Here is an 18,963-nt window from a genome sequence, read left to right as displayed (position 1 = left end):
GATCTCTTGATGTCAGAGATAACAAGGGAAAAAGGTTATTTTGGGTAAAAAATATCATCTTGTTTTAGCAGGGACATTGGAAGCAGAAAAAAGAGACAGCTTCTTCCATTCCTGTCCTTCTCCTCACCCTGATATTTGAGAAGCTTGCTTGCACGCCTGCTGTCCCGTACAATTGTACAGGAAGCACAATTGTACTCTACTGGAGTGGGAGATGGGGAGTAGCAATACTTAAAGGCATGCAGGGCAAGCAGGTGAATTGCTGGCAACATCTACTGTTGCTGTATTGAGATTTTGCAGGGGAAGTTATTTTTATCTTGTGTTTCTTTCACATAGACTGAAACAGTATTAGACCTTCATTTCCTCAGCCCCTCCATTGGATCTAACGGTTTGGCTGAGTTTCCTTTTAATGCAAATTACTTCATTGCATTGGCTTTATTTTGCTGGGTTTTATGCTTCTTTTTTTTTTTTTTTAATGCACTTTCCTTGTTCCCGCTAGGTGGATGAGCTTTATGAAGCCTATTGTATCCAAAAGCGTCTCTGTGATGGTGCCAGCAAAATGAAGCAAGCCTTTGCGATGTCTCCTGCCAGCAAAGCAGCTCGAGAGAGTTTAACAGAAATCAACAGGAGCTACAAGGAGTACACAGAGGTACATCCTCATCAGTTTATTCTTTTTACTCTCACAGTGTTTGAAAGCCATGGGAACTTTGTCACTGATTTCAGGGAGAGTTTCATCCACGTAGAAGAATTAAAAGCAAAGCAAGTGAAGAAGAATAATTACTATTCGTTTGTCTTCAGGTGAATACCTGATGACTTACAAAGACAGGTTACACGGGCCTGAAGAGTTGCTTGAAATAACAGTTTATGCTCTACGAGCGCTGGGTTATACCCGGGAACTGCAGCACAAGAACAAAAGCGTAAATCTGCACCAAACCCACTTACACTCCAACTAGCTCCTTCCCACCCGCAGATTTAGGGATGGACTGAAACCCATGTGTATACAGACATGTGCTGCATCCTACCTGTTTTACTTGCTGTGATCAAGATTTATTTTATTAAACAGGTGGGAGATTAACAACAGGACAACAGTCTAATAGTGTTGCAAACATCCCACGCTGTCAATGCTGTCACGCTGTGACAACCTTCCAAAATCTGAAGGAAAAACTGGAAAGGGTCCGATACCCGTCTCCCATAGTCTTTTTTCTTAATGTAGTCCATATTTCTTGAGAGATTAAATCGTGCTGGGAGCCAGTTTGGCATGGAGCTGCTGCTGGCACTTGTCCTAGCTGGAGAGGGCCAGGACAATGACCAGGTTATGCTCCAAGGGCCACAGCTTCCCTCTGCCAACAGGAGGATTAGTATGCAGCAGCAGAAGAGCACGGGATTGTATTCAGTGTCAGTGCAAGCAAGCATAGCTCAGCTGCCATTTTTAGGGTCAGACCTAGCTAAACAGCAAAGATAGCTCTGAGATTGATTTTATTGCAGAATATCTTTCATTTGTATAACAGAATCTATCCTTCCAAATAGACCTTAAAAAAGGAAAAAAAAAAAGGCCCAAAGAGAGTTTGTCTGACCTCACTGTTCTCCTATCCAACACAGAACATGTGTACCATAGAAGCAGAGCTGGAAAATCTATTGGGCGAATTTTGCATCAAGATGAAAGGTAAACGCCTTTTCAACTTCCCCTTCTTTCCCCATAAGCAGTAGCAGTTGCTGCATATTTGTGAGAGTATCAACACATGCTGTGTGACATGTATTTATGACAGGTGAGGTTTCCCCTGCACACATCCATTGCTGAGACTTCAAACCCCCAACTTATGCCCTTGTTCACTGAAAAGGATCACAGAAACAGGAACACCAAAGCTTACAAAGAGACTTTCTGATATGCTGCTGCTTGTTTTCTAGGCTAATTGCCTCCCACTCCTCCCAACAGCCAAAGCAATTCAGTTTCGAAGGCTGATGTACTTTTTGCCTCTATTTCAGTAATCCTTTAAGAAGATGACTGGGAAATTCCATGAAATTCCATGGAGCTGAAGTTCAGAATACTTTCTTAATTTGAAATCAGCTGTTTCTAAGTCCTTTACTTTTGCTAATTGCGACTAATATTATTTTCAACCAAATGTAAAAAACCCAAAAAGCTGGGGGTAGTTTACCTGGGTAACTCAATGGTGGCATTTACCTTTCCATTTTATTCCTTGTCTTTATGACAGGAGATTTTATGGGTTTGAATACAATGGAATCAGTTCTACCTGAAGCCTCAGTGGATCATCGGGTATTGCTAATGCTGTTATCCCTTTAAGACTCAATGTCTTAAAGAAGAAATTGTGGGGAGATATCTTTTTTGGATCTTCAATCACTGGCATGAAAATAGTTCTGTAAAACAAAACCAGCATCTAAATATTCATGAACTCTTAATTCTTCACTTGAAATCTTACCATTTAAAACATCCACAGTACTGCTGGTGGAGCTTTTAGAGCTCACAAATGTCATACAGGGTTTTGATTCTGCCTACCCTGTCACAGTTGTGTCCCATGGTTGCACTGCATAAGATTAAGATTAATCTTAGATTAAGTTAAAATAGCTACTCTGTGCTCTTATGTTAGAGAAGACAAATGCAGCAGCTGTTGGAGTTTCTCCTAGCTCCATCCCTCAGGTTTTAAAGCCCCCACTCTTCAGTGCTGAAAAGGCAGTCAAAGACACATAGATGTAAAGTTACAAGATGGACACGCAAAAACTGAGCCAGATATTTCTGTAAAGAAACCCAAAGCAGAACCACAGCATGGGCTGAAGGAAACACAATGTCATGGAATGTATAAAGGGAATTGCATCAGGTCAGGTCCCTTGGAGCATTTCTTTATTTTCTATAAATGCAATGCACAGTTCCTGATAGCAGGACATGTTGCAGAAAGTACCACAGTGTCATAAATGGCTGGGCTGAAGAGGTCTTGCCCCTTCTTTTTTGTATGCCCAAGTCCTCCAGCAAAACTCAAGGGCTCTCTAGAAGGCAGGTACTGCACTCATGTGGGGGAGCAGAGCACAAACCACAAACAGCAGCTGCTTCTGAACACAGTTTGCACAGCATAAAGAAGCCCAAATTAGAAAACAGCAAAGAGAAATGGCATATCATTAAGTATTCTCTAATTAGGGCATCTAAGATTTCCATCTAGATAGTTTTCCCTAGGAATAGGAATTCAGTAGGACAATCGACCCATTCCTATTGTTAAGGCTCACAAAAGCTCTCGCACAAAACCCTGCAGATCACACAGCAAGTTTCCCCCTTAAGTTATACTGCAGCATATCCAGCTAACTTTAGGATCTAATTTAAAATCAAAGCATTCCTCTCCCCAAAGCTTATCTGTTCCTAGCCATTCCAGTGAAAGTTATTTTTATTTTGTGCCCTCTGTCACTTACACTGAAAGCAAGCCAACCTACACAGTGCTGTCAGGAAACAGGGGAGCTGCACTGTGTTTTTATGACTGATATTCAAAGAAAAAAAAAGCCTAATCATTTTTCAAAATTAAGATAATAAACTTGCCAGCAGGCTTGGATTACTGCTCAGGATTAATAGGTTATTGAAATTAAACAGGGAAACCCAATGTGGAAATTCCTGTATGGAATCAGGTGTCCTGTTGTGATGTACAGGAAAGCACCCCTGTACATGTAAGAAGTGCCCCTATACCTGTTTGAAGTGCCAGGACAGCAGAAGGTGGAATGCCCATCCTGTTTCACACAGGAAGAGCAGTATGCTGGCCTGACACATGGAGGGCTCTGTAACAGGGAGCCCAGCACCAGCAACCACAGTCCATGAGTCCAGCATCCTGCACACCAGCAGAGCTGTACTTGCTGCATGAACGGCAGGTGGCCCTGTCAACTTTTCACAGCCACATACTGGCCCTGTCCCCTAATTACTTATGCTGACACACTGGGGAGCTATCTCCCGTTCTGTCTGCATTTTCAAGCCCAGTGCTTTTACAAAGGTATGATATTTGAAAGTGTATGATAGGGCCATTGGTTCCTAATATTTGTTTACTCCCCATAAGCCATTTAGTCACCAAAAAGCTGTTATCTGTGAAAGTACTTATCCCCTGTTGTCAAGTCAGCACTAAGCCCCCTCTTCATCAGGCTGAAAGTATTTGGCCAACCTGGTTGGGCCAGTCATTTTTCAAGACCTCGACTTCAGAGAACATCCATAAGGAGTTTTAAGCTGTTTCCTCACTCTCCCACCCCATCCACTGGGCAAAGAAAGGACCTTTTATTTTCCTCAGATACTTTTGGAGATGGGTCCCAGCAGAGATCAAATTCACTTATAAAAGCATGCCTAGGGAGAGAGAAGCAGTAGTGGAGTGCTAGTAATCTTAAATTATTTATAAACAGTAAATAAATTAGGAAGGAATTGGTAATATGAGCTCCATGTGGGGGCCTCTCTGCTCTGCTACACAGTAAGATGAGCGAAGAAAACTGTTTTCTGGTCAAAGAAATGGAAGAGGTGGATAAGCAGATCACAGGGACAGTCCGTGACTGAATGCAGGGATCTAGTTGCTTCTGCAGTTCAACTAGCAGGACTAATTCATCAAAAAGTAAAGACAACACTAGGGTTCCTCGTACTTGCCTTGATTTTAACACACCCATGTATGTTCACTCAGGGCATTTTAGGATAAATGCAGCCCAAAAGCCCCAGCAGCTTTGTTTTCATTCCTTTCTCTACCACAGGCTTTGTACGTGTCCTCAAGGTGGTTTCTTTGGGCACTGCAACACTAGAGCATAGTTCAGGTTCACCCAGGCAAAGCTGGGTAAATTTTTATACCAAAACAAGTGCAATAGCTACCTACTGAGGGGATTTGTGAGAAAGGAGAGGTTCCTTCTCTGAGAAAAACAACCAGTTAAATCCCGCAGAAGAACAGGTCAGCAGGCCAGGAGAGGGATGGTAACTTCCCTAGGATTTCAGCGTGGTCCCTCAGAAAACTTTCATTTCATATGCATGGTGCCAATATAGAAAGAGAATCATCATGTCCTACATTAAAAAACCACCCCAAAATACCAAAAGCAAACATATATCACAAGTGCTTTGCTGTGCTCTTTGTCCCCCTATGCAGAAAAATGGGATAAATCTCATATTACAGATGTCAGTCATGATATGTGATGCACTTACTATTGAAAGCTGTTATGAGAATGATAATGTTATGGAAATGCCAAGCAGGAGGAGCCCCTCTCACTTGCTGTGTCTCTATGAAGATGCACTAAAAAAGGAATCTGTGTTGAAGTGTGTAACTTGGTCGGATTAGTGTTAAGCAGCAAGCACTACATGGTGATCCACAGCTCGCCTACACTCATGATAGTAAGAGCTTTGAGCTGAGTTTCTGAAGGTACATGACATCAGGAATCTGTTCTTTTTCTATAATTACTATATAAAAGGAAACTGAGCTCTTGAAGGAAAAAAAGCTGGCAAGTATAAATCTTCCATACACAAGAAACCACAGTCCAATGAATTTTATACTAAATAAAAAAGAAAATAGAAAATTAGGATGGAGAGGCTGTCCTGGTTTGGAGGGTGCGAAGGCAGCACTAAGAGGGAGGATATAAGCAACAGCTGGGGGCTGCAGGGGGCAGTTCCTCTCTTCTGTCCAAGTATGGCAGTGGTGGCCCTGGGCACTCCACTGCACCCCATTCCTGGGTACAGCTGTGCTTGGCAGCCCCGGCCCTCCCACAGCCTCTCCCTCTCTTTCCTTCTCAGGTCTGGCTGGCTTCGCTCGGCTCTGCCCAGGAGATCAATACGAGGTATGTCTGCTTTGGTTTATCATGTACTTAATAGCAAAAGAATCAAAAGGAAGGCAGATTTATGCTGCTTTTTACATTGTGATGAATAAAACCTTTTCACATCAGCACACCAACTAACAGCTGTTATTTTTCATGTATGTGCTCTGAAAAAACCTTGCAGTTCTCTGTATGCCTGTTTTTGTCAGGGCATCTGTCTGAAGACCTGGAAATTATATTCAGAGCACTGGGCGATGGCTATTCAAAGAAATACAAGCTTTTTTTTTTTTTTTTAACTTTTAAAAATCATATTTCTGACAAACATTTCTAATTCCCCAGGAAGAAAGCCGAAGCCCCATCTCATGCATGTAGAAAAAACTGAAAACATTCTTGTAAGCATCCTTTAGTGGATGCTTAGGCTCTACTTCATCATAAAGCAGAGTAGCAGAAAGACGTTGAATAACCATTTCCTGAGACCCAGATGTTACCTGCTGTAAGGCTGTGTCACGATCTGCGGTCACTGCAATGTTTCAGTAGAGAACATCAGGAGCAGCTTAGTTAGAGATGGATTAAAATAAAAGCCTCCCACTCTGTCCAGAACAGAACTAGCTCTGAAGAAATTTACAGTATCTTGAATAATGGATCCCCCAAACCAGTACTTCCCAGCTGTCTTGATCATAGATTCATTTGTTGCCACTCTCGTTCCCTGTGATGAATGTCTCCTGCTGCTCTTACGCCTGCAACAGCATGTGCTTCCTCTGTGGGGCTGGTTAGTTGGAGCAGGTCTCTCCCAACCAGCCCTTCAGCCCAAAGTGGCTTGCTGCTCTTATGTTACTGCACTGTGGGTATCATTCATTTCCATCACCAGCCAGCCAAAAAATTGCAGGTGGGGAGGCATCTGATGGGAAATGGCCAAAAGCTCATCTACCTTCTCTCCTGCCTGGGAAGACAGGTGATCCAGCCAGTTGTAGATACTAGGAAAGACCATGGGAGCTTTCATCCCGCCCTCACAAATCTCCCTTCCCCTGCCTCTTTCCCTATAAATAGAGTTAAATGTCTTGCAGCTTTGTTATGAGTCATCTAGTTACATGAAGGGGAAAGCTTGAGTGAGGGGTACACTACCAAAGGGAGCAACTAGGAGAACTGAGAGACAGACTTTTTCCTCTGACTCGACGGGAAGCAGAATGGCAGCACCTACCCCACTAACTCTTCCAACCTTTTTCAAACCCTCTTTCCCCAGTTTTGTTTGTGATAATAGTGCTTTGTGAGAGCAGATTTCTCAAGAAAATAAGAGAACTTTTCTGTTTTAGATTTTCATGCGTTACGGTCGCCAGCGATGGAAACTGAAAGGGAAAATAGAAGTGAATGGCAAGCAAAGCTGGGATGGAGAAGAAATGGTTTTCTTCCCTCTCATTGTCGGACTGATCTCCATTAAGGTATGTATGCTGACTTCTTTGCCTGCAAGCAAGGCAGCAGTCAAGAACCTGTCTTTTCATGCACCTTCAGCAAAAACAAAGAAGCAGATCATTTAACTCTTTAGAAATGAGCCATCATTAGTGTTTCTGACACAGCTACTAAAGTAAAGTGCTACAGTATTGTTCAGTTTCGATACAAGTCAAATCAGTTTGTCAGTGTCGTGGTAGAGATTCTCCTCCCAAACTGGAGTTTGGGAGCAGTTCTGCCACTGCTCCATCCCTTCGTTGCCTCTGGCCTCCCAACACACTTTTCTCCTAGCTGAAAGTCCATATGCTTTCCTTCCAACAAGCCTCTAACCTAGAGATACCCATTCTCTGACCCCTGTCTAGAAATTGCTGCTAAAAACTATTCCAGGTGACCCTGGTTAGGCAGCTTAAACAAAGGAGTGCCTTGAAAGTCTTATGGGAAATGGCCTACTTAGACACTGCAAAGACTTTATGAAAAAAATGCACATGATTACAAAACCCCCAACAAAATAATTCCAAATGTGTGAGACTGTAGGTTTTCATAGAAAGGCAAGTTGTGACACAAGGTGAGTCACTCTCTCCAGTTTAACAACACGGGTGGAAAGTTAGGAGAGAACCTGTTCTGATAGTGCACAAGAGTCCCAGTATTATTAAGGTTAATGTGTATATTCTCTCCCCTTTTTGGATTCTCTCCAAACACTTTCACATAAAAGGTTCAAGAACTGACTTTAAAGCAAACAGCCAAAAGCTGGTTTGTGTAGGAGCTGCATATGTAACTGTTGCTCTGAATTTTTAGGCAAGTGTATCTTTAATTATGAATAGCACTGTACTCTTACTATAACAACATATATGGATGTAGCTCCTCACCACTGAATCTGTGGAAGTCTTCACAAAAGGCCAGCATTGTTGTAAACAATTACATGACTTCAGAGTTACAAGAGATGAATACCGGGAAGAGAGCTCCCTTGGGAATTATTAAGAGGGCAAATCATATCAGGAGATTCCCAGTCAGGAAAATTGTCAGCTTCTGAGAGACTATATGCTCTCCTTGTTCTCATTCTTCCCTCAGGCTCTGCTTATGGTTACTGCAAGAGATCAAATACAAGATTGGATAGCCCCTTAGTGTGAGCCAGTATGGTTGTCCTCTTCTGACACCCATAAAGAAACATAAAGAAAACTATAGAATCATGATCATATTCAACTATGAATTTATTAAGAGAAAAAAAACCAAACCCCAACTTTTCCCTTAAGTCATGCAACAGACAAAATCATATCTTAGAAGCCTTTTAGCAAGGAGTCCAGGCCAGAAAATCAAAACTATTGCCTTGTGATTAAGGATTCCAATGCCATGTATGGTATTACATGTCCTGGTTTTGTCTCTTACAGGTCACAGAAGTTAAAGGACTTGCTACTCATATCCTTGTGGGAAGTGTAACCTGTGAGACAAAAGACCTCTTTGCAGCTCGGCCTCAGGTGGTTGCAGTAGACATCAATGACCTTGGCACAGTAAAGCTGAACCTTGAAATCACCTGGTAGTAAGTAGAACTTAATCAACCAATCGGTCAATCAATCAGCTGTAAAACCTCAACCAAAGAGAAAATGTCCATTCATGGGTGCTGTTCTCTCCATTTTGCTCCCTCCTGAGGCAGACTGGGAAGGAATTGTGGCCCAAGTTTGGTGTATGAGAAATAGTTCATGGTCAGCCACAGGTTGCCTGTGTTACCTGTGGGAAAGGGGGTTGTGCCTAGTTTCAGCTGTTAAATTAGGCATGGTAAGTACTGTCATTATGAGGCATGGGAAACAAATAGTGACGAGAGATCTCAGAATTTCCTAAAGCTTATACTTCTTCCCCAAAATTAAAAAGGGGGCGTAACTGTGTGTTCATATATTCATTGATCTTTTTTAATATTAGTCTAAAAATCCGTGTTGGATTTATGGATTTATGCTAGCATAGTGAAGTTCAGAAGTTGGCCCATCTTTAAAAGCTGGCTTCTGAGGGCTTTATACAACACAAGGGTGGCGGGAAACCTCCTAGTGATCTCTACCCATATTGGTGAGTTGATGGCATTAGGATCCAAATCCAATTCTCACTGCATTTTAATGAAATAGGTAAATGTCATTGAAGAAGTGTTGATGCATTTAACTTTTACAATCGTGTATGCTGTTTCTTGTAATGCAATAAACACGAAGTCAGCAATAACAGCTCCTGGTTTCCTTTATAATGCAACAGTTCTATTAATAGTAGAGCACCTTTCTCATTAGTATGTGACACTTGGCAACTCAAATCCAAGAATACTTTTCATGTGAGAAGAATAACATCAGACTACACACAAATGATTTCTGAGTGAATGCTTTTATCAGAACTGAGAACCACACTTCTGAGACTGCTGTCTAATTAACAACATTTTTTTTTAAACAGTTCTGTTAAAAAAACTTGCTATACCTCTGGGTTTTGATGTGCTAATAAGCCACCTTTTCAAAAAGCCTTTCTATGGACCTGAAAGACCTTCTCACTCAGCCTAACAACCTTTTTTTTTCTTCTGCTTGTGTGTCCATAGCCCCTTTGATGTTGAAGATTTGACCCCATCCACAGGAAATGTGAGCAAGGCATCTGCTCTCCAGAGGAGAATGTCCATGTACAGCCAAGGCACTCCTGAAACACCAACCTTCAAGGACCACTCATTCTTTGTAAGCTCTGTTCAGTTTCATGTTTATGTAATGAGAAGCCCTAGAGCAGTTCAAACACTGCAAACACTTCATTGCTTTACACGTCTAAGCTTTTCTTCCCTGGTTCCAGCAGGTTACCCTTATAAATGCTTATAAATCAAGTGCATTCCTAGCTGCTAATCCTAAAAGAAGGTGACTGTGATCCTAGCATCTTTGAAACTATGTGGCCAATTATTGCATACCTCTTCTTCTTGCCTGACTGCTATAATACTTGATTAATCTTTATAAAATGTGTTTTCATTTTGTAACAGTAGTTAAACAACCATTATAGCACAAGTATTTTTAAGTATCCTGTGATAAAATTTTCCCCTATACCAAAGATATTCACAGGGTACTCCTACATTTTGCATGAATTGAATTCTGAATGCCTAATCAGGCCATCTGTACAGAGATTAATTTTACAAGTGCTGCATCCCATGCCTGTAACTTAATACACTGCTACAAAGCATTCATTTAACTTGCCCTTCCTCACACCCTCTTTGCTTTAACTGTTGAAGAAATGGCTGCATCCTCTGCAAGACAGGCCAAAGTTGACAATCTTAGATGCTCTGCAGGACACTTTCTTTGACAAGCTTCGTCGCAGTCGCTCTTTTAGTGACCTGCCATCGCTCAGGCTAAGCCCAAAAGCAGGGCTAGAGCTATATGTGAGTCTTGGTTTTTGTTTGGTGAAGGATTTTTTCAGTCTCTATGTGGCATCTCCATTCCCACGCATGCTTCGTGTGTTGCTCTCCGTTGCAACTCACTCATTTTGCTGACTGATTAGAGGGGAGGACATAACTGTCAGCCCATGCAGCTCACATTCAATCAAATTCCTCTTGGTTTCTACAGAGATAATGATCAGAAGTCAACTATCTGTGGGCAGAGAGCAGGGCAGGAATACAAGCCAACAGTGTTCTTAAAAATTACCTGCTATACATTTGCCTAGTAACATGACTTTCAGATGCTAAAAACATACCCATGTCAAGGGAAAGAAGAAATAAATCTTTGAATGTAATTATGTTTAGGGGGGAAAAAAGCTGCTAATAGTACTGGAAAAAAAAGATGCAAGTTTTGGACATTTTAACCTTTTGCAGCTTAACAACATGTGAATGTCTACAGTTCTTTCCAGCAAATTGTCAGCAAAATAGTAGTTGCTTTCCATCTATGCTGTGAATTTCCATGAGTTAGCCACATAACAAAGGAAGCTCTGTAGGTCAGATAGGCAGATGATTTTTCCCCATAGGTCAGTCAAAATGAACATATATATATACTGTGATTGTTCTGGAATCTGTATAGGCTGGTTTTGCTTCTTAAATGATCGATGTCCTGCTCAATACACCACCACACAATTTTGCTGCTTCATTTCAGAAGAAACTCACATTGGATGTGACTCCTGTATAACTCTGGTTCAACAATTCTTACAGAGATCCATGCCACAGGCAGAGCATACTTTAAACAGAAAAGAAATTACACAGTAATATCACCATTAAAACACCATGACACTAGATAAACTTCTGGAGCAAACTGTTACAGTTTAGGGATTGCCACTTTAGAAGTCAGAAAACAGAACAGAAATGTATAATGGATAGAAAAATGCAGACAAGATGGCTTAAGTACGACCCTATTAAAAAGAGCCATGCTTCAGGAACCAGAGCAGTGCACTAGAAATGCTGTCTGAGGAAATCTAGTAGGGCGAGTGGAATTCATGTCTCTCTTCTGGGGCTTATCTCCTAGAGCTCTCTGCTTAACAGAGAGATGCTAAGCCCAGGTTTTCCAGCAGTTTTCCTGCTGAAATGAGGAACCATGCCAGATGAAAGCAGAAGTTGGATTTGAAACATTTTTCCTATCTCTCAAGTCTTGAATGCCTATTTAATCTTTTTGCTTGCCTTTTTCTTTCAAGGGCACATACTTAATTTTTTTCTTCTTTCCAATGCTGCATGAAAAACATTTTCTCTCTGTTATCTTTTTAGTCGAATTTGCCAGATGATGTCTTTGAAAATGGAGCAGTGACCACCGAGAAGCGGCCTCTTTCCTTCACTTTTGGTGACCTGCCTTATCAAGACTCCATGCCCCCTGCCAACTCAGCGGAGTCCTCTTCTGCACATGTCAGCTCCAGCCCTGACATCAGTGTGATGCCCACCCAGCACCAAGCTCTGGAGTCCTCCAAGAGCTCAAGCCTAGACTGTAGCAGCAGTGACTCCCGCAGAGACTCTGTTGCTGAGCCAAAGGACCTGCCGTCCCAGGGAGAGGTAGCAGTGGCTGAGAACAAGGCCATGCCAAGGGCAGCTCCTGAAGTTTGCCAAAAAACCTCTGATGCTGGAAGCGATCATGTCTTTATAGAAACAAGTGTCCCGGTGTCTCTCCTGCAGGACACGGATGAAGTTTCAGAGCTCAAGCCTGTGGAGCTGGATACCTATGAAGGCAACATCACAAAGCAGCTGGTTAAAAGGCTTACATCAGCAGAGACACCCCTGACTCCAGAGAGGCTGACATGTGAGGGATCAATTAGTGGGGAATCAGAAGGATATAAATCTTATCTTGATGGAAGCATTGAAGAAGCCTTGCAAGGGCTTCTCTTAGCTCTTGAGCCACATAAAGAGCAGTATAAAGAGTTTCAGGACCTGGACCAAGAAGTGATGCATCTAGATGACATCCTAAAAGTGAGTACATTTTCAGAAAATACTACCCTAAAGAAAATCTGAGCAGTAGAATCTCCTCCCCTGACTCACAAACATCAAAGTAGGCTTTTTGGAGAATAGTAAAATTCCCCCAGTAGCAGTAGGCTTGCTCCTACTTGGAACATCCTTTCACAGTATTGCATTTTTAAACTTTTGTTGGCAATGATGTGCTTATCATAGCCTTGTATCCTCAAGCAATGGATCTTCTATCAAAACTTGGGGGAAAGAGAAAAAGGTGCTGTGGCAGAGGTATAATTAAATTATACCCTTCTCTGAAGAATCCACTTGTGAACCCATTGTTTGTGCCATACTAGAGATCAAACATAGCCAGGCACCTGCCTTTGAAATCTATGAGTCACAGCCTCAGTGGGTGCACATTAGCATATTACCCCTGAACTCCACGGAGCTGTGCAAAACTGTACCAGCTGAGGATCAGGCCTTGTAGCCATAGAAGCTGAATTTTCTAAATTGCCAAAGGGATTTAAAAGAACAAGTCTCACTGAAGCTTGCCATCCCCACATCACCTATGCTTCTTCCAAGCCTTTTCCTTTTTCCCCCATCCATTTTTATAATGAGAGATATCCTGTCATTACACCAAGATGGACAAAAATGCTGAAAATCAGAAGAAAAGGGATTTGCATGTGTGTTTTTGATATGTTTACAATGGATCACTGTGACTCATATCTCCCCCATGAATAATAACTCATGATGCATTACTGTGCAAAGAGTATTATATGGGAAATAATCATTTCAAATGCTTCATATTCATATGCAACTTGCCCTGAGAGTTATTTAAACCTCATCATTCAAAAAACATGGCTGAAGAGGAAGGAAGGAAACATTTATTCTTCTCCATTACCTTTTTACAAAGAAACTCTGTAACCTCCTTATTTCCATTGATATTCAAAGCCACATGGTACTTTCCCAAGTTGAGTGCTTTTTTTGACAGCCTGCAGCCCCTGTTTCATGCATTATTTATTTCCCAAGGAGGTTCAAGCAGACAAAGGTACCATTACTATCACTTTCTAGCTTCATGGCTGCTCTGCAGCCTATACAAAGAGGTCAACTATCCAAACAGCAGAGGGACAATGGAGACTGTTTCTTTAGACTCCTTCAATCAGAAATGACAAACGGATGGATATGGGATGGGGGGCAGAGAGGATGGATGTATGCAGGCAGGATTCATGCACACTTGGGATGGACGCCTCTTCCAGATCTGTTAAAGTGTGTTTGCCGCCTATTGTTCAGCTTGCAGACTGACATTCAGCATCACCAGCAGCCATGCTGGGCTCCCCATGAAAAAAGGTTGAGCTGTGGCAGAAGAAATCTCTCTTGACCATATAGAGAAAAGGAGAAGCCCACATGTTGCTGTTTGCTTTTGCTTGAAGAAGCTGCACTACCAGCCCTAAAGGAAATGGTAGCTAAACCCATCAGTGCTGCACAGGAAGTAGGATACAGCAGCCACCCATGTCATAGATGTGTTGGGAGGTGTGTTTGATCAGCTAATGACTGTACAGTCAGTTTAAGGAGTCAAGTATTGTAAGTGCAAATGTATGACCATCACTGCATTTGTATTGTGTGCAAATGAATTGGAAATAGAGCTCCAACCCTCTTCAGCTCCACGTAGTGCTGAATCTGAACTCAGAGGCCAATGCATTTCTTTCTACAAGCTGAAACAAAGTCATGGCTCCTGCCTGGGACTGGAGGATGCAGCTTATACAATGGCATTGTTGGCTCATGGCTGCTTCTGATCGAATAATCACATCGTGTGAAAGATGTTGAAGTCATTGAACCAACCAATGGAGACGACCCCTCAAGCCACATCTGATCCTGCAGGGTGACCCTGAAAGCAACTCTGTGGACGTATCTGGATGAATTGCCACATGGGGCCAGGGCCTTTGGTATTTCCTACAGCAACTGCAAGGTTTCCTTTGCATTTCTTCCTAGCAGCAAGGTGGAATGGTTTCCCCCCTCTCTAGCACTGTTAATTTCTGAATTACAATATTGCCTTTCTCTGTCACCTAGGAATCTGATACCTAATTGGCTTTTCTTTGATTAGCCATTTGGCTTCAAAGGCCACAAAAGTCCTCTCATTCCGTTAATAAATCTGCAGATATGGGACCAAATTAATTCCTGGCTAAGGTCTGTTGGAGTTTCATCTGGAATAAATCAGATAGTGCCATTGGATATGTAAAAAACTGGCTTCTGTAGCTAGGACAGCAATTATGGAATGTACCTTCCCCTTTCAACTTCCATTGCATTAATTACCACCTCTTCTTTTGGAGAACACTGAAAGCTGCAAAACTTGGATTCAAGATGTACTTCACATTTCTATGAAACACACTGAATTTTGCCTTTGAGGGTTTTCCTTTGGGGTAGAGAGTGGGTAGGATGGGGAGGGGAGGAGGAACGGAAGGGTTTTCCCAGTTCTCAGGCTTTAATTGTATATGCTATGAATATGAAGTCTTGAAATGAAACACTCAATAAAATGAAGTTTTAAAAATAAAATTAAGAATATGAAAGTTTTAAGCTTTATAATTTTTTTTCTTTTCTTTCAGTAGTAGCTAATATCTGGGGTTTTCATTGGTTCGTTCTGCCTTTGCAGTGCAAGCCAGCAGTAAGCCGAAGCAGGTCCTCCAGTTTAAGTCTAACAGTTGAAAGTGCTTTAGAAAGCTTTGATTTCCTGAACACCTCTGACTTTGATGATGAGGAAGGTGGTGGTGTGGAGGTTTGTAATGGTGGAGGAGGTGCAGACTCAGTATTTTCAGATACTGAGATTGAGAAGAATAGGTAAGTTTGTAGTAACTACCAGCTGTGCTTACGCCAAACTGATACCCTAGCTCTTTGTCACTAACAGGGGATCCTGGTGCACAATTTATTCAAGGAAGACTGACTAATCCTTGATGAGTTTATAGGTCAGAGGGTTCCCTGTGGCTGCTGCATACAAAATCTTTAGCTTCCAGGACCATTTCTTTCTCTGTTCAAATATATGCAATTTGTCCTTCAAAGGAAAAGGGTAAATTAAATTAAGCTGACATCAATACTGGCAGAGCCTCTTCCTTGACATAGGTTTGGACCTGGCCTTCCTTGGATGTAATTACTAATTCCTTTGTGGTTTTCCCCCCCCCTTTGTCTTTTCTCTCTAGCCGAATGAGTCTTTGCAGTGGATTAAGCTTGTCAGTAACAATAACACAGGGCCAGATTTAAGCAGCATGATGTAGGTTTCCTTTGGAATGTAAGAGTGATGACTGGTACCCTGTTCATGGCCCTGCGTGTTACCTGCCCTTCTTGCATCACTTTTGGTCTTTCTGAGGAAAAAAAAAAAAGCAAAAAAAGAAAAAAAAAGAACAAAAAAGCTGTGGTGTTTGTGCCGTGGCCTGCCGTTGTTGTGTGACTTCAAGATGCTGTGCTTCAATCATTAGATCCTAAAAGCATGTTTGCATACTTTGAGCTGACACGATGCCCAGCAGGCATGTAAGCGGCACTAGAGCTGGAAAAAAGAAAAGAACGTGATTCCATCACACCCTGCACTTTCCAACCAGGGAGCAATACTACTCTCAGCTTGCTTAAAGCAATTTTGAGTGCAACAAGCAACTACCATGCAGTTCCCCTCATCTCATGTTCTCTTTCCAGAATAAGACTTGGTGGGAAGAAAAATTTTGGAAATTGCGTTGCTTGCTAAACTGGCACTCTGAGCTCAGTCCAGTCTGTCCTGATTTAAGGATCCAGCTTTAACCAGTTAGAGTAGAAATGAAAATTTCTTTTTTCCCTCTCTGGCTCATCCCCAGACAGTACAGATTCCCACTTCCATTTTTAGATGTGTAAGTGTGTGACTCAGTGTAAAGATTGCAAGTGTTGAAACTTCTGAACTTGGAGCCAAATACACTTGCCATCTTGGGACTGACCTCAGGCTTTGCATTTAAACATGGGGAGGACCATTTGTACAGCAAGACAATCTTGGAAATAATGATTTAAAACACAGTGAGACTAACTCTACACTCTTACAGAAACAATTGGCAAAGTAAGCTGTACACATTATGTCTAAAACAGCATAAGAAGACATCATGCCTCTTACTTCAGCAGTGGTTTTCCTTCCTTCTGCAATGAGCCTTAAATCTGGCAGCAGGAGAACACGGAAAGCACAGAGCTGTTCTTAGCAGCTCAGTGCTTGGGGTGGCACAAATTGTCATGGTGCTTAATCCACAGTGACTGGGCAGGTGATTCATTAACAGATGGGAGAAAGCTGTCACCACCAAGGGACAGGTTAACAAGGCTTGCTTGGGCATCACATGACTCAAGGCAAACCAGTCAGGGGACGGGTCTGTCCCCTTGGTGGGTTTATCCCTCCTGCACCCAGCCAGGGCAGCACTGCTCCTTTGCGATATGAAGGTGTTAATCACCAGGCTTCTGCCTGCTTTCAGCTCTTCTGCCGTGCTCTTTGCTCATCACCCTGTGTGAGCGTGGTGTGCTTGTGCGTGTGTGTGTGTGTGTGTGTGTGTGTGTGTGCGTGCGTGTGCGTTTGTCTGCTGTGGCAGCAGTCAACCCTGCACTGACCTCCTCCTTCCTCCCTCCTCAGTTACAGGACAGAGCACCCAGAAGCCAGAGGCCACCTGAGCGAAGCTCTCACCGAGGACACGGGTGTGGGCACCAGCGTGGCCGGCAGCCCTCTGCCCCTGACCACAGGGAACGACAGCCTCGATATAACCATAGTTAAGCACTTGCAGTATTGCACACAGCTCATTCAGGTACCAGGCCTGCCTCATTTGGGGCATATGTTTTAAAATGATCCCTGCCTGCAACATGGGGACAAGCAGGCTGGCAAGGTCAGCACTGCACCGGGGAGGCAGCAGGAGCTCAGGGCTGGGACAGGTGCCATGCTTAGATAGGATGGTGACTACCCCCAGCCAAAAGAGCCTCTGTCTTTTCCATCCTGGCCCATTTTTGAGCACATCTGACATATGAACTGTGGGGCACTTTGCAGAAGCTGCCCAGGAGGACTGAGGGGCAGTGCAGCAGATGACAGAGGCATCCCATGGTCTGGGTTACAAATGCCTGCTGGCTTCAGTGAGGTTGGTTTCCAGTTAAGGCAGCCCATGTCTTCAGAGGTAAAACAGAAGCCCCTGTCCCCACTGTTTAACTGAGTCCTAGCTGAGGCTGCAGTGTTCAAGAATAGAAATTAATTTCTACATGTGAGGCAGAGAGATTGTCTGCAACAGACATGGTGAGGGCAGCATGTAGCAGCCCCTCTGGGACATCAGACTTGTCAGTTCATGCTCACAACTTACTGGAGGTGAGTTTTTGTAGCTTTTTTTCAGAGACCATGCACAGCAAATGTGACTTTAAACTTCCAGTAAGAGAGGGCATCAGGGTTTTCCTGATGAATCAAAACATGCTGCAACATCTGCTTTACAGTTATTCACTCTTCCATCTTAGATATAATTCACTTTATTTTCCCAAAGGCCCATTGAAGCAATACAGAGTAAGCCTGATTCCAGCACTCTTAGTGTTGTTCTGGACACTCTACTGACTCACAAGTATGAAAAAAAGGGAGGGTTTTGGTTTAAATGCAAGAGTACACTGTAAGTATGCATCTGAGGGAGTCAAGCTTGAACTATGTCCACACACAGAGCAGATTTGGTATGAACAATATTTACAAGAACTGCTGAAGAAAATGCAGATGTCAGCACTAGGGAGTATTAGCAAGGAGAAAGCACATTAACAAAGGCACCTGAGTAGCTAATCAGAGCTGAAATGTACTGGAAAAAGAGCAACCTGTGGTCTTCCATGGCCTATGTTATGCAAAATTCAGACTAATATTCTTTTGTGGCTTTAAGGCTTTTGATGATGGATTTCTTTAGCATTGTAGAGTGGGTAAATCAGAAATTACTCATGCAAATGGGTGCTTGGATACTCAGGCGTCTGGATCTGGATGTAGATGTTAAAGTTATAAGCAACAATGCGTATCAACCAGGACCATAAAATATTCCAGAGACAAAAAACTTTGAAAGTTAAGGAGATCTCATGGTTCCAGGCAATGGATTTGCTATTTCACATCAGGTGTTTTGGAGTTTTTTGTTTTCTTCTGAGGCTGGGGTTTTTTTTGGTTCAATGACTTATTTTCCTCTCTTCCCATTTGTCTTCGCCAGCAAATTGTGTTCTCCAGTAAAACACCATTTGTGACAAGAGACCTCCTGGATAAGCTATCCAGGCAGATCCTCGTGATGGAGAATATTGCAGAGATCAGCACTGAGAACTTGGGAAACATCACCTCTCTTACTGATGGTAAGAGGCAGTTTAGGGGATTTCCTTCTGAAAAGAGTTTGGGCACGCATGCCTGCTGAAATAGTCGCTGTGCAGAGCTCACCATTGCTGCAGAGCTGCCACTCTAG

The 18,963-nt window shown here is 42.6% G+C and overlaps 1 protein-coding gene across 1 annotated transcript in view; it reads left to right on the top strand.

Moving 5' to 3' along the window:
- Positions 1 to 18,963, top strand: part of RIPOR2 (RHO family interacting cell polarization regulator 2) — a 68,229-nt gene that overhangs the window by 38,766 nt on the left and 10,500 nt on the right. The window contains exons 7-16 of the mRNA XM_051812698.1: positions 497 to 646; positions 1,597 to 1,660; positions 5,729 to 5,772; positions 7,059 to 7,184; positions 8,577 to 8,725; positions 9,749 to 9,878; positions 11,867 to 12,556; positions 15,180 to 15,364; positions 17,151 to 17,319; positions 18,721 to 18,856. Of these exons, the coding sequence (XP_051668658.1) occupies positions 497 to 646; positions 1,597 to 1,660; positions 5,729 to 5,772; positions 7,059 to 7,184; positions 8,577 to 8,725; positions 9,749 to 9,878; positions 11,867 to 12,556; positions 15,180 to 15,364; positions 17,151 to 17,319; positions 18,721 to 18,856 (1,843 nt within the window). The remainder of the gene's footprint in view (positions 1 to 496; positions 647 to 1,596; positions 1,661 to 5,728; positions 5,773 to 7,058; positions 7,185 to 8,576; positions 8,726 to 9,748; positions 9,879 to 11,866; positions 12,557 to 15,179; positions 15,365 to 17,150; positions 17,320 to 18,720; positions 18,857 to 18,963) is intronic.

This window comes from Manacus candei, unplaced genomic scaffold, assembly GCF_025592945.1.
Source record: "Manacus candei isolate 608988 ecotype Guabito, Panama unplaced genomic scaffold, ASM2559294v1 h1tg000088l, whole genome shotgun sequence".
NCBI classification, from domain to species: Eukaryota; Metazoa; Chordata; class Aves; order Passeriformes; family Pipridae; genus Manacus; species Manacus candei.
Note: the sequence above shows the minus strand (reverse complement) of the source record. Positions and strands in the feature narration are given on the sequence as shown.